Source organism: Molossus molossus, unplaced genomic scaffold (genome assembly GCF_014108415.1).
Source record: "Molossus molossus isolate mMolMol1 unplaced genomic scaffold, mMolMol1.p scaffold_m16_p_5, whole genome shotgun sequence".
Taxonomy (NCBI): Eukaryota; Metazoa; Chordata; class Mammalia; order Chiroptera; family Molossidae; genus Molossus; species Molossus molossus.
Window position 1 is genome coordinate 48,790,320 of NW_023425388.1, and position 13,637 is coordinate 48,803,956.

Consider the following 13,637-nt stretch of genomic DNA (forward strand, 5'->3'; position numbering starts at 1 on the left):
GTCCCTCAAGGAGGGAGATGACGTCTCACTCATGGTTCTAAACCCCACAGGGCTGAATACCCAGAACTTCCCATAACAGGGCACAGAGGAACTTAGTAAATGCTCATCAAATTGAACCTGAGAGATTAGAAACTACATAATGTTCTCCTTTCTAACTTCCTCTTATATCTTTATACAGGAAATTCTCTTAATATAATTTACTACATTTAATTCTATGCTATAGTCAGCCTCATAACCTCAGTTTGCTTTCCAGCTAGGCTTTTTAAATTGACAGTGAGCCCAGCCAGTGTGGCTCAGTGGTTGAGCATTGACCCATGCACCAAGAGGTTGCTGGTTCGATTCTGGTCAGGGCACATGCTCAGGTTGTGGGCTCAATCCCCAGTGCGGGGCATGCAGGAGGTGGCCAATCGATGTTCTCTCTCATCGATGTTTCTGTCTCTCTCTCCCTCTCCCTTCTTCTCTCTCTAAAATCAATAAAGAAAAAAATTTTTTAAATAAATAAGTTGACATGAAAAAAAGTCACAAAATAATATAAAATTTAAAGCCACACCTGGAACACAAGATAGAACCCTAAATTCTATATTTATTACAGCACATAAATACACACACTGTCTAAAGAGAAAATTACCATTTGCTGACCACTTACTAGGGTAAGAACATTACATCTTATTTCATTTAATTGATATAGCAACTCTAAGAGGCAGGGGCCACCCCCATTTTTTTTAATCCTCACCTGAGGATATTTTTCCATTTATCTTCAGATAGAGTGGGAGGGAGGAAAAGAGAAGAAGAAAGAGGGAGAGAGAGAGAGAGAAACATTGATGTGAGAGGGACATATTGACTGGTTACCTCCTGCATGACCCCGACCCAGGCTGGGGAATGAACCACAACTGAGGCACGTGCCCTTGACCAGATTTGAACCCGCGACTCTTCGGTCCACAGGCCAACACTCTAACCGTTGACCAATCTGGGCAAGGCCCCAGTTTTAAGATGAGGACACTGAAGCTTAGGAAAGTACACAACATGCTGAGAGTCTGCTTCTGACTCCCAGAGTCTAAGCCACACCAATGCACTTCAGAGTTTAGCTTCTTTCCCTCTCATTTTCCCCTCTGTGTCTACAGTGAGGAGGAAATAATCTGAAGAGTACTTTGAGTCACAGGAAGAGATCATAAAATCCAAATCTGCATCAGAGTGTCTCTATGGAAGTTACTGATGACACTGGAATGTCTGAGTTATTCCAAAAGGCCAAAAACAAATCAGTCGTGAACAGTTCATTGTACTGTACCTGAAATCAAACAGGATGACACCCAAAGACTCTCAGAAAAGATCCCAATAACTTTCTGCTTTTATCCCTCTCAGACATCAAATGACTTAGTAGTTAAGAAGTAGTTTTTAGCCTAGCCTAAATGCACTGCTAGGACCCAAGGTGACCACAGAATAAGGAGTTCATATGAGAGCAGGTTGGCAAGAAGAAAAAACAAGCTATTTGGCTAGCTCCAAGTAAGTGTGCCCTTGTGCTTGCCTAACTCGGAGCTGAGAGCAAAGCCACAGAAAGCTGACACCCTTCTGTGTTGTCACAGGGGACAGGCAGCACGGCAGAAAGAGCACTTTAGAGTCCAAGTGCCTGTGTTAGTGTTAAAAAAAAAAAGGCCAGAAACAGCCCAAGTGTCCATCAATAGATGAGTGGATAAAAAAGCTGTGGTACATATACACAATGGAATACTACGCAGCTGTAAGAAAGAAAGATCTCTTTCTCCTTTGAGACAACATGGAGGGACCTTGAGAGTATTATGCTGAGCGAAATAAGCCAACAGAGAAAGACAAATACCACATGATCTCACTTATTTGTGGAATATAAGGAACAAGGTGGGCTGATGAATGAAACAGACCCAGAGACATAGAAAGGAGTATGGTTCACACTGACAAACCTCAGAGTAGGGGGGTGGGGGGGAATGGATGAGATGAACCAAAGAACTTATATGCATGTATGCATAACCAATGGACATAGACAACAATGCTAGGGGGGTAGGGGAGCAGGATGGGGAGAAAGGGGTCTGGGGGGAAAAAGGAGAAACATCTGTAACAAAAATAAATCAATAAAAATTAGAGGGAAAAAAAAAGAAAAAGGAAAAAAAGGCCAACATGAAGTCACTTTTGCTAAGCCACACCAAGACTCAGTACCTACCCTAAATGCAGTGTCCGCCTCTCCCAGGAATGCAAGTTTAAACCACTCAGTCTGGAATTTCCTGGTCAACACAGTGAGGTAATCTCCTCCTAAGACCCCCTGCCTTCCCCTAAGGGAAAGTGACTTTGCCTGAAATAACCCACTCTTTTAATCTCCTCCTCACCCTCTCTCTGCCCTTCCAGTTGCCAGAGGGATGCTGCCCGATTCACGAATCACTTAATAAAGCCAATTAGATCTTCAAATTTACTTGACTGAATTGTGTTATTTAACATTAGCAACCTGCTTAACTTTTCGAGCTTCCAATTCCTCGGCCGTAAAAGTGAGGGATAATCATATTTTGCTATGGAGCTCTGTTTAAAAGAGTAAAACAGGATGACATCTCTGAAGTGCCTACTCCAGTACTTGGGACATCATAGTTGTTAGTTGAATAGTTGTGAATGAGTGCCCAGCCAGCAGCCAGGACACCAAGGATCATTTTCAAATGTATGCAATGATTAATTTCTCTTCCCTGGTTCCTTATTCACTTCTTTGTTTAGAAAGGAGCTTCACATGCTTCAACCAGGATTGATGGAGTTTTTGAAACTAAGCTATGACTGAACAACGAATACATTGTGGACCCTGTTAAAAAAAAAAAATCTAATCCAAAGTAACCTTACAGGAGATCTAAATATTAATTCCTAACTGGGCAGGTCGTGGTGGGAATAATACCCCAGGCCTACAACTTGTTTAGTAAAGGGTTTATGCAAGCCCTGCCCACTGTCCTGTGCATCTAGGTTAACAACTTTTGAAATGCTAGAAGCGATTCTTTTCCCCAGAACCCTCTAAAGCTTAACCACCCTCAAGAGCGCACATCCTCTTAATGACGTCATGTATGCCGTCATGTAATCTAACCTCTGCCTTGCTGTCCCCCACCGCCATGTGAACTTCCCACGCTCCTCCTTAATTCCAAATGTAGAAAAGAATCTGCACACTGTCATTCTCCAGAGCATTTGAGATCTTGCTTCCCGCCCTGGCCGGTTTGGCTCAGCGGTTAGAGTGTCGGCCTGCGGCCCCGAGATCTTGCTTCCCAGCAATGTCATCAGTTTGGCTCAAATAAACTCATAAAAATTCTTTACAGGTTTGGACGTTTCTCACTTAGACAACACACAGAGCCCATACTGTTTTCCGTTACTGCCTTATTAATAAGTTCTGAGTGACAGAAGTCCTTGGCTCACCAGCCCCACAATCCTGCTCTCCTACAGTAGCACTAGTACATGAACCAAAGCACAGCAGTCTGGTCATCAGAAAACAGGGTTCTGCCAGACAATGAATTTAGCTGAGGTCTAGCCATCATTCAGTAAGGTCATACCTCCCTTACTAAAAAGGAGATGCATACAAACACCATATGACTCTTACCTCAACTGGGGGTGTCTCTCCCAGCAACAGGTTATTGAAAATGGTAGCATAATCACCATTTAGATTCATCAGTTCCTCGTGGGTGCCCCTTTCTGTAATACAGCCCTCTTTCATGAAGATCACTTTGTCACAATCAGCCAGGTACTAGAGACAGAGGCAAGGATAACATGTTGTTGCTGACATTTGTGTAAACACATCCAATCATTCACCCCTTGGCCTAATGGTCTCACCTGGAATGGGTTTAGCTCCCAGGGAACATCTGGGGATATCTGGAGACACTGTTGGTTGTTACAATTTGGGGGAGGGGTGCTACTGCCATCCAGTGGATCAAGGCCAGGGATGCTTAGGGCAGCCCCAATATCAAAGAGCTATCTGGCCCAAAATGTCAATAGTGCCAAGACTGAGCACCTCTTCTTTCGCTTACTGTGCCTTGTGATGGAGCTCCAAGTACAGTTCCTCTAGCTTTGGACGTAAATCTCCTGGTGGACCCACGGGAGCTTGCATTAAACTTCACACCCTTTTACTCCACTCAGAAGTACACATAATTACTGACTGTGGGAGAATGGGGGATTAACCCCCAAACTTAACAACATATGCAAAGCAGATGGCAACATTCTTGAGCTGCTGTCCAAAGTGGCTGCTTGTCACAGAATGACAGAGGGAGAAGACCTCGTTTTCCCTAAACAGTTCCCACTTAAATTAACATAACGCTCTCCAAACTATCTCACGCCCAAACTATTTTCAGCCCACCCCTTTCACTTGCTGATATTTGCACAGAAGCTAACATGCTCCATGGATCTCTGATTCAGATAGTCACCTGGTACACTGGTACAAGCTTTATTGGTACAATGGGCCAGGCAGCTATTTGCAGAGGAAATGAATACTGATGGTTCCAGGAACTTCTAGGAACCAACAAGGTACGTAGAAGGACCAAGCCCTCCTTCCTGTCCCTAACCTCTCAAGCCACAGTGGGCAGCTTGGGAAGGAAAGCACCATACCTGTAGCTGGTGGGTTACGAACAGAACCGTCTTGGACTTGAGGTGCTTCTGGATAGCACTGTTGAAGATGTGGTTGCCCACATGGGCATCTAAGGCACTGAGGGGGTCATCCAGGATGTAGATGTCCCGGTCACTATACAAGGCCCGGGCAAGGCTGATCCTTTGGCGCTGCCCACCACTCAGGTTGGCTCCTCGCTCACCAATCTACAGGAGCCCAGAAAGCATAGTGAGGCCACCAGCTTAAATCCAGAGCTGGGCTCAGTGATCACCTCTCCTCTCAGTCACTACTCCTCTCCTGCACCCAAAGTGGCTCCTTCTACTGAATTCCCCACCTGGATGAGAGGCCACTATGATCCTCCAGGGCCCACAACGGAACTGGGGGAGTTAGCCCAGATGCCTCCTTCTCTCCCACACCATCTGGTTACTGATCAATCCTCATCTGGTCTTGCCATTCCCCCTGGGCACCCTACTCCAATCTACTCTCTACGGACAGAATGAGCTTTCCAAAACATGTCTCACCTTTGCTAAAAACTGTTTAAAAGCCCTAAAGGACAGAATCTAAACAACCAAACATGGCATACAAAGCAGGTTCCCCAGGAACCCTCAGCACCCATTGCCAACCCCCCTGGCACACGCTGGGATCCAAGCCATTTTAAATAGTGTATATAATGAACACACATGGCTTCTGTCATGCCTTTTCCTGTACTACATCAGCTCAGTTCTGGCATCCTCTCCTCAGCAAAACCTCCCCCACCTCTTCTTCAGTAACACACAAAACAAAGGGGACTCTTTTTCATCAGCTTATTCTGTGCCTCGTGTGTGGGTGTCCATCCTTCCCACTGCAAGCTTTCTAAGGGCACAGAGTGTTGTCCTTTGTCTTCCCGCCACCCAGAGGAGTCTGCACATGCGGCTGGCACACAACACACACCTGGTAAACGTTACTAAATGGACACGTGAATAGATCAATTGTCAAATGGTAATGGGCTCTGTAATTTAAAAAATTCTTGTCCTTAAATGAACATTCAGTTATTCATTGGTTTTCAAACTGGAGCAGGTATCAGAATTACCTGCATGGCTTGTCAAAACAGGTTGTTGGGCCCATCCCCAGAGCTTCTGATTCAGTAGGTCTGGGGTGGGGTCTGAGACTTTGCATTTCTAATACTAAGTTCCCAGTGTCACAATGCTGCTTATCTGGGACCAGGATTTGAAGGCTGTGAGCTAATTAACCCATTCACCAAATCTGGTTTGCGGGATTTAACTGATGTCAGCTGAATACAAGTGCCGGCCCCAGAGACCTCCAGGGCTGGTCATGGGAGATATCTCAGGACTCAGAGAGCCAGTTTCAGACACAGCTCTGGAAACTGCTCCAGGGCAGAGAACCAAAGAAAAATGGATTTGTATAGCGACCTTTCTTTCTGATGGAAGAGGGCTCTCTACAGACTGCATCTGAGTAAGGAGGCTGGCAGAATGAGGTTCAGGGAAGAAGTTAAATGTGCACATGCTTGACCCACGGTTTTAAAAATGAATAGTGTAGAAAACATGAACTCTGAACCAACAATGGGATTTTGTTTAAATCCACCTGACATGTCCTGGCCAGTTTGGCTCAGTGGTTGGAGCCATGGAGCGTCGGCCCATGGACCATAGAGTCCTGGGTTCGGTTCCCGCTAAGGGCATGTATCTTGGTTGTAGTTTGCCCCCGGCCCCGGTTGGGGTTGTGTGGGTGGCAGCCGGTCGATGTGTCTCTCTCACATCAATGTTCTTCTCTCTCTCTTCCTCCCTCACTCCCTCCTGCTCTATCTGGAGATAAATGCAAAAAAAAAAGTCCTTGAGTGAGGATAAAAAAAAAATTATTAAATCCACCTGACAGGAAATAAGTATATGCTAAAAACAGGTAGTGTTGATATCCCTGCACTAAGGCACAAATACTTTCCTAACATGAAGTCCCAGTGACAGTGAATCCCTAGGAGGTGGCGCTGGCACAGCGCTGTCACCCAGCTTCCAGGATCCTCTCTTACATACACACCCCCACCAGGCGCAGGAGGCTTATACCTCAGTCAGGTCACTGTTGGGAAGAATGGCCAGGTCAGGCCTCAGGCAGCAGCTGTTCAGCACAGAGTTGTATCTAAAGAACATAAAGACACCCAGCATCAGGGACACAGTTGGAGTAGAGCCAGTGGCTTGGGCTGCTTGCACCTCGCACGGCCAAGACAGAAAGCATGAGAGAAACGAAGCATTCCTTGCCTTTCTTCATCAAATTCCTTCCCAAACAGGATGTTGTCTCTCAGAGTGGCATTGAGGATCCAGGCCTGCTGGGCCACATAGGCGAAGGTTCCACTGACTGCGATGCTGCCCTCTAGAAGTGTCATCTAGGGAGACAGACACCATCCAACGGCATCATAATGCAAAACCATCACCCCAAGCCAACAGAACCCCCCCTCACTCCACAATGAAGTGGAATGAAGTTAAAAGTTTTGTCAGTTTCCTTGGATGCTATTTGGATCCAAAACCAGACCTCACCTTTGCTCCACAGAGAGCTAACTACAGCAGCAAAGAAAATCCAAGTTCTCTTTGCTTCTGTGTGAGGGGAACCCAGCACAACCCATGACTTGAATGAACCAAACACTTCATTTAGCAACCTATAAGCTACTTTATATCCTTTCTTCCTAATTGCAAACTGTTTTAATTATGGGAAGCAGAAGCGGAAGGCCCTTGTAAAATCCCCTGGGGAGGATGCTGTAAAGATTTACAGCCTCGGTTTTAGGGCAGGCCAAATGATCTACAGAATGAATCCAGGCTATTGGCTAGACCAACTGCTTCTGTAAAATGAGGACCAAAGGGAAAAAATTCCAGTTAGACATCAACTAGTATTATAGAGTATCCATACAATGATGGCAAACCCTCCCCTCCAACATGGAGAAACTGCATGATGAACCATTCACTTTGAATTGTGTTTTCAGTCACAGTAGTTGATATAAATCGATTTATTCATTTTATCTTCTTTCAGGGTTCCTTTCGGGACTGACTGTTGACAATTTGTCTTGGATTAGGGATGCTATGACTTGGAACAAAGTTTCATTAATCAGCCTGTGTAGTATTTGCACATACAAGCTGGTCCTCTCAAACACCATAATATACAGTGTACACATACAGATGATCACTAAGCCCCCTTCCAGACACAATACTGGTGAGGGGTGGGAAAGGGGGGGGAATGCAGATAAATGGTTCATTTTGTTTCTACTTTTCCTGATTCTCTCCAAGAAATAAATTCACTTTTCCTGAGACTCTTGCTAAGTACAGTCCAGGGGAAGAAGCAGAAAATGCCAAGGACAATAATAAAATCTTACCTGGCCTAAAATGGCTGAAATGAGAGAGGTTTTTCCACTTCCCACACTGCCACAGATTCCAACCAGTTTACCCTGGGGGAAAAACAGAGCAAGAGGGAAGGTCATTAAAGGTCACTGACCACTCATCTCCAGGGACTTCCTATTTCTTTGAGGAAAAACATATTAGCTGCAGTCCATCAATATGAAGACGGCCTTCCTGATCACCAAGCAAGTTACCTCACTCTTTTCTACTTTGTGAGCCACCTATTTCACAGGGTTCCTGTGCAGATACACCTAGCTAACAGATGTGTACGCTTTTGGAAACATTAAATATGCCACACACATTAAGGTATCCCATATCACTTTTTTTTTTTTTTTTTTGGTGGTATGTGCCCCTAGCGGAAACCGAACCCAGGACTCTCTGGACCGCAGGCCGACGCTCAACCGCTGAGCCAAACTGGCTAGGGCCCCTATCACTTTTAAAAAGACCCAGCTCTTTTCCTACTTTGTTGGTAATCTATGTTTTTCTATTGTTTACTTTGTTGTTGTTTCTGGAAGAGAGAACAGCACACTTTAAAAAATATATTTTATTATGATTTTTTTCTCCAGGGCCTATACATTGTTTCCAGTAAAAACTATGTTTACTGTTGTTTCCACTTTTCTACAAAACATTTCCAAGAATCTGAGGACTCTATATATCATCAATCCCACATAAGAGTGGAAAACCAAGCCTGTGATTAACTGAATATCCTCAGGCAAAATAATGTGTCCTCAATGGGCAGTGCTAACAGTTCTCTAGAACAGAGAGGTGATTTTAACAGGGCCATTGTTCAGCAACCCTGTACTGGATGAAGCCCGCAGCAAAGGAAGGGATGAAGGGTGGTGGTGTGGGAAGAGCTGGACCCCAACTGCACTAGCACGTGACAGTTGTTTGACAACGGCCTTGTTACTTCAACTAATACTGTCTCTCTCAACAGGCTTGAGCAACCAGAGGACAAGAGTCATCCTTGTAGAACCAAGCAGTGTGTAGTATTAACAAAAGTATGTAGGACAAAGTTTTTGATATGGTCCAAGAGTTTGAAAGATCACAGCCTGGTAGTTATGAGATCAAATCACAGGTTCAATCTCTGCTCAGGTCAGTTAGGTTTATAGGAGGAAAATTCTGCTCTGCCAACTGAATGGTGACTAAAGGAGACATCAACAATGAAGTAAGTGAAGACATCAGAGGACGTTAAATTCCATTCCTCTTCCTAAAGAGGGGGTTGAGAGAACTATGGTCTCTCTCTTCCAAGAGCTCAAGTTCTGGGAACGTGGGTTCTAAAGAGCAGAACGAGGATCAACAGATAGAAAGTTAGGAGAGTAAACCTCCACTGACCATGAGGACTAATCCTCTAATAGAGCTGATTAGCAATGTGATAGAGCTGCCTTAATAATCGGGATCCTCGTTATTCAATAACAGGCCTGTTAAGAGTTAACTGCAGTAGCCCGACTGGTGTGGCTCAGTGGATTGAGCGTCATCCCATGCACCAAGAAGTCACTGGTTCGATTCTGGGTCAGGGCACATGCCCAGGCGGTGGGCTCGATTCCCAGTAGGGGGCATGCAGGAGGCAGCTGATCAATATTTCTCTCTCTCTCTCTCCCTCTCTAGAAGATTTAAAAGAGTTAACTAAAGTATAAAAGTGACTCGAATGCTCTCGTAACAACCACGAGCTGTTTCCAGTTCTGGTGGTGGTGTCACCAAGGACCATCTTCCCTCTTGGTTGTACCTTTGAAGAACTGGGAGCGTTTCATTCTCCCACAGTCTAGCTCTGGATCTGTGTGACGTTCTTCTAGTCAGTTGCTGAGTAGATATACATCACATTAGAACCCAGTGCCTCTACTCCCAGTGATGTCGGTAAACATCTCTTACCACCACCCCTGGTCCAAGGCACCCTAATGTTTCCCCTAGATTAACTGTTCTCCTTGCTTCCTTCCTGTTTCCCTACGTACTCTTCTGAATAGAGAAGCTAGAATGTTTTTCTCATGTCATTTTTCTCCTCCAAACCCTCAGTGGCTTCTCTCCCCACTCAGAGTAAAGCCAAGTCGTTCAGGAGGCTCTGGCACCTAACTCCCGCTCCGCCCTGGGCATCTACTACTCGGTCCATGTTCACTCTGCTCCAGGAGGAGGCCTCAGGGGCCTTGAGCTTCTGTTCCTTCTGCCTGGAATGCTCTTCTTCCCCAGGCAGCACATGACCCATCCCTTACCTCCTTCAGGTCTTTGCTCAAATATACTTTTTAAATGAGCTCTTTCCCCTCAGGCGAACTATTTAAATTGCAACCACACATGCTCCCGGCCCGGCATTCTTTGCCACCTTTTCTTCATAGCCCTTGTCACCCTCTGACATACAATACACAGCAGTCTCCCCCTATCCGCGGTTTCGCTTTCTGTGGTTTCAGTTACTTGCAGTCAATGTGGTCTGAAAATATTAGATGGAAAATTTCAGTAATAAACAGTTCATAAGTTTTAAATAGTGTGCCGCTCTGACTAGTGTGATGAAATCTCATGTGGTCCTGCTCTGTCCTGCCCTGGACATGAATCATCCCTTTGCCCGGAGTATCGACTCTGTAGACGCTCCCTGCCCCTAGTCACTTAGTACCCATCTCGATGATCAGATCCAATTTCCATACTGAAGTGCTTGTGTTCGAGGAACCCTTATCCTACTTAAGAAGGGCAAGAATAGTGATGCTAGCAACTTAAAAATGTTAAACAGCAGCTGTAAAGTGCTTGCTGTAAGTGAAAAGGTGAAAGTTCTCTACTTAATAAAGGAAGGGGAAAAAATCGTATGTGGAGGTGACTAAAATCTATGGTAGGAACAACTCTTCCACCCTTGAAACTGTGAATAAGGATAAAGAATCCATGTTAGTTTTGCTGTTGCACCTTAAACTGTAAAAAAGTGCTTAGTTAGGAAGGAAGAGGCATTACATTTTTGGTGGAAAACATGAACAGAAAACATATTCTGAATGACAGCAACATGTTGTGCCAGAGAGTACTGAGCCGAATGAAGACTACAGCCAGGAATCCCACAAACGAGGGACACCAAGCCATTGCCTGCAAGTAAGGGACAGTTATACAGATTCAGGACTGGGTTTGGGATGAAAAAGATAAAAATCACTGGAGAAAGAGAGACCCACCTCATTCACACAACAGTGTAGTGCATACCTGCCCTATTTAATTAGGTGTTATTGTTAATCTCTTATTGTACCTAATTTATAAATTAAACTTTATAGAAAGTATGCATGTACAGGAAAAACTACTAGGATTCAGCACTATCCGTGGTTTCAGGAATTTAAAGGGGGTCTTGGAACATCTCCCCAACTTGTTTACTGTCTCTCTTTCCCCAAGAATGTAAGCTCTAAAAGGGCGGGGATTTTTGTCTGTTTGTTTTTCCCCACTATATCCCAGCCCTACAACAGTGCCTGGCATAGAGTTGGTACTCAAAAATGGCTATTCAATGAATGAATGTTTTACTACATCTGGGACCCTCTGGATGATGTAGCCCTCAACATGGTGCTGGCTCCCATGCATACTCTGTACTTCAAAAGCCTGAACCAGGAGTGTCTGTTCCAGCCACTCTCAAAAGGAGGGCCTCTGAGAGACTCTAGTTTTGTGCTGTCTGGGCTGTGATGTCATACACCATATGATCCTTTACTTGCATTAAAAATAAATAATTACAACAGAATTGGCAATAATAGCAACACTGAGAATGCCTATTGTGTTCCAGGTTCTGTGTTGTGCATAGCCTAGTGGTAATGAGAAGCTTAGAGAGTTATAATAACCAGAAATAATCATTACAGCCCACATACAATTACAATAACCAGAAATCTATTCAGGGCTAAAGCTTGGAAAATCCACTTGAATGCTTCATTTCCTTGCTTATAAAACGAGCATCTCAGGAGACCAATTGTTATTCATTTCTATTGTTAAATGCCTAAATATCCCTTTTAGAGGTGGAGCAGGCCAGAATTGCTCATTGGTTCAAAATCACTTCCAGCCACAAAAGAACTTTGCTGAAAGGAAGGGCAGCTGTCAGCTCTTGCCAGAATGGACACCTGGTGGACAGAGAGGGTGTGGGGAGGCCGGGCAGTTACCTCTTCGACTTCCAGGTCGATGCTGTACAGTGTCCTCTGCAAGCGGAGGTTCCCCAGGTGGATGTGCTTGCCCTCTTCCTCCTCGGGACTGGGCCGCTCGTCGCTGTCCAGGAGGAGGTGGCCCTTCTGCTCTGCCAGCACTGCCTGATGCGCAGTGCACTCCAGCTGCCTCACCTTCTCTTTCTTGCCCTTGGCGGCCCTCTTGTCTTTTTTCGTTTTGGGGGTCAGCTTGGGTGAGTTCTGGATACTGGAGTGGGAGGAGTCCCATGCCAACGTGGCATTTTTCATCTCTATCTTGATGTGAGGACTGGCTGGTTTTTCCTTAATCGTGTGAACCTCTTCCATCAGAAACAAACTCTGATAGGAGTTGTGAGAGAGGTGCAAAGATGAGACACTGGATCAAGACCAGAGAGACAAGCCTAGGGCGTACACTCACGTAGCAAAACACATCAGGCTAGACAGTGGAAGGAAGCTGAAGGGCAAAAGGTAGCTCATTAGTGTAGCCCAGCCTCAGGCCCGGCGAGAGGTCCCGGGGGTGTGGGGACACCCTCAGGAGGGACACAGCCTTGTCAACAGCCCAATACTCTGCACTACCAATTACATGCCAAACTAACTTCTCATTTCTTCCTGTCTCATGTGAGCAAAGGACATTTAACTAGCCCATATGCGGGTCCTTGTTCTCACCCATGAGTTGCTGAGTAGCAGTGGGAAATGCGACCAGAAAAACCACAGGGCACGCTGCTCTCCTGCCCCGACCCTCACCACTGTTTCCCTTCGACCACTCCTGCAGAACCTCAGAGCCTGTGTGCTCCCCTCGCCCATGACAGGCGCGTGCCTGCGGGACAGGCTGGGCTGGGACTGCGACCAGGCCCAGCTCGCTCAGGTTAGAAAGAAGTGCCCACAGTTCTATCAGTGGTAGCGGACACGTTCTTGCCAGTAAGTTCTCATGTTTTCAGAATCCTGCCTTGGGACTTGTGGAAACTCAAACAAGCAAAGGAACAGGCTTGCATGGAAGTGAAGGGTACCTCCCTCAGAAACATCCGTGGGAAGAGAACAAAACTCCTTCCCGCTCACTCCGAGTCCCACGGAGTTCTGTTAGGGGAAGAAAACTGGAACACTTCAAAAGCTAAGTGTTTCTGAAATCAGATCTGAAACACTGACCAAACTAAATCTCAGCTCAGGACTTCGATGTGTCCGTGACTCTGAACCCACTTCTGACAACTCACGTAAAACAGTGGTCTTCTCTACAGAATGGTATCCCAGTTGGAGTCCCAATATGATAAAAAAATCTTTTTTAAATGAAAAAATTTAGCACTGGCCAGTTTGGCTCAGCAGTTGGAGTGTCAGCCCACGGACCAATGAGTTGTGGGTTCGATTCTGGTCAAGGGCACATACCTCGGCTGCAGTTCGTCCCCAGCCCTGGTCTGGTCGTGCGGGAGGCAACCAGTCGATGTGGCTCTATCACATCGATGTCTCTCTCTCTCTCCCTCTCTCTCCCACTCTATCTGATGATAAATGGAAAAATATCCTCAGGTAAGGAATAAAAAAAAAATTTTTAAGTAACACTAGAAAGTCTTAGAGAAAAGATAACTTTTTAGAGTCAGAACT

General features: G+C 45.5%; 1 protein-coding gene across 10 annotated transcripts in view; it reads right to left on the bottom strand.

Moving 5' to 3' along the window:
- ABCC5 (ATP binding cassette subfamily C member 5) overlaps window positions 1–13,637 on the bottom strand; it is a 90,041-nt gene that overhangs the window by 28,268 nt on the left and 48,136 nt on the right. For 8 of the 10 annotated variants that reach the window (XM_036243763.1, XM_036243761.1, XM_036243765.1 and 5 more), the window contains 6 exons: window positions 12,030–12,386; window positions 7,923–7,994; window positions 6,820–6,944; window positions 6,628–6,700; window positions 4,579–4,782; window positions 3,581–3,724 (listed from right to left, as the gene is read on the bottom strand). In XM_036243763.1, the coding sequence (XP_036099656.1) occupies window positions 3,581–3,724; window positions 4,579–4,782; window positions 6,628–6,700; window positions 6,820–6,944; window positions 7,923–7,994; window positions 12,030–12,386 (975 nt within the window). Of the gene's footprint in view, window positions 1–3,580; window positions 3,725–4,578; window positions 4,783–6,627; window positions 6,701–6,819; window positions 6,945–7,922; window positions 7,995–12,029; window positions 12,502–13,637 lie in introns of all 10 variants that reach the window. The other 2 variants (XM_036243771.1, XM_036243766.1) reach the window with 2 other exon arrangements.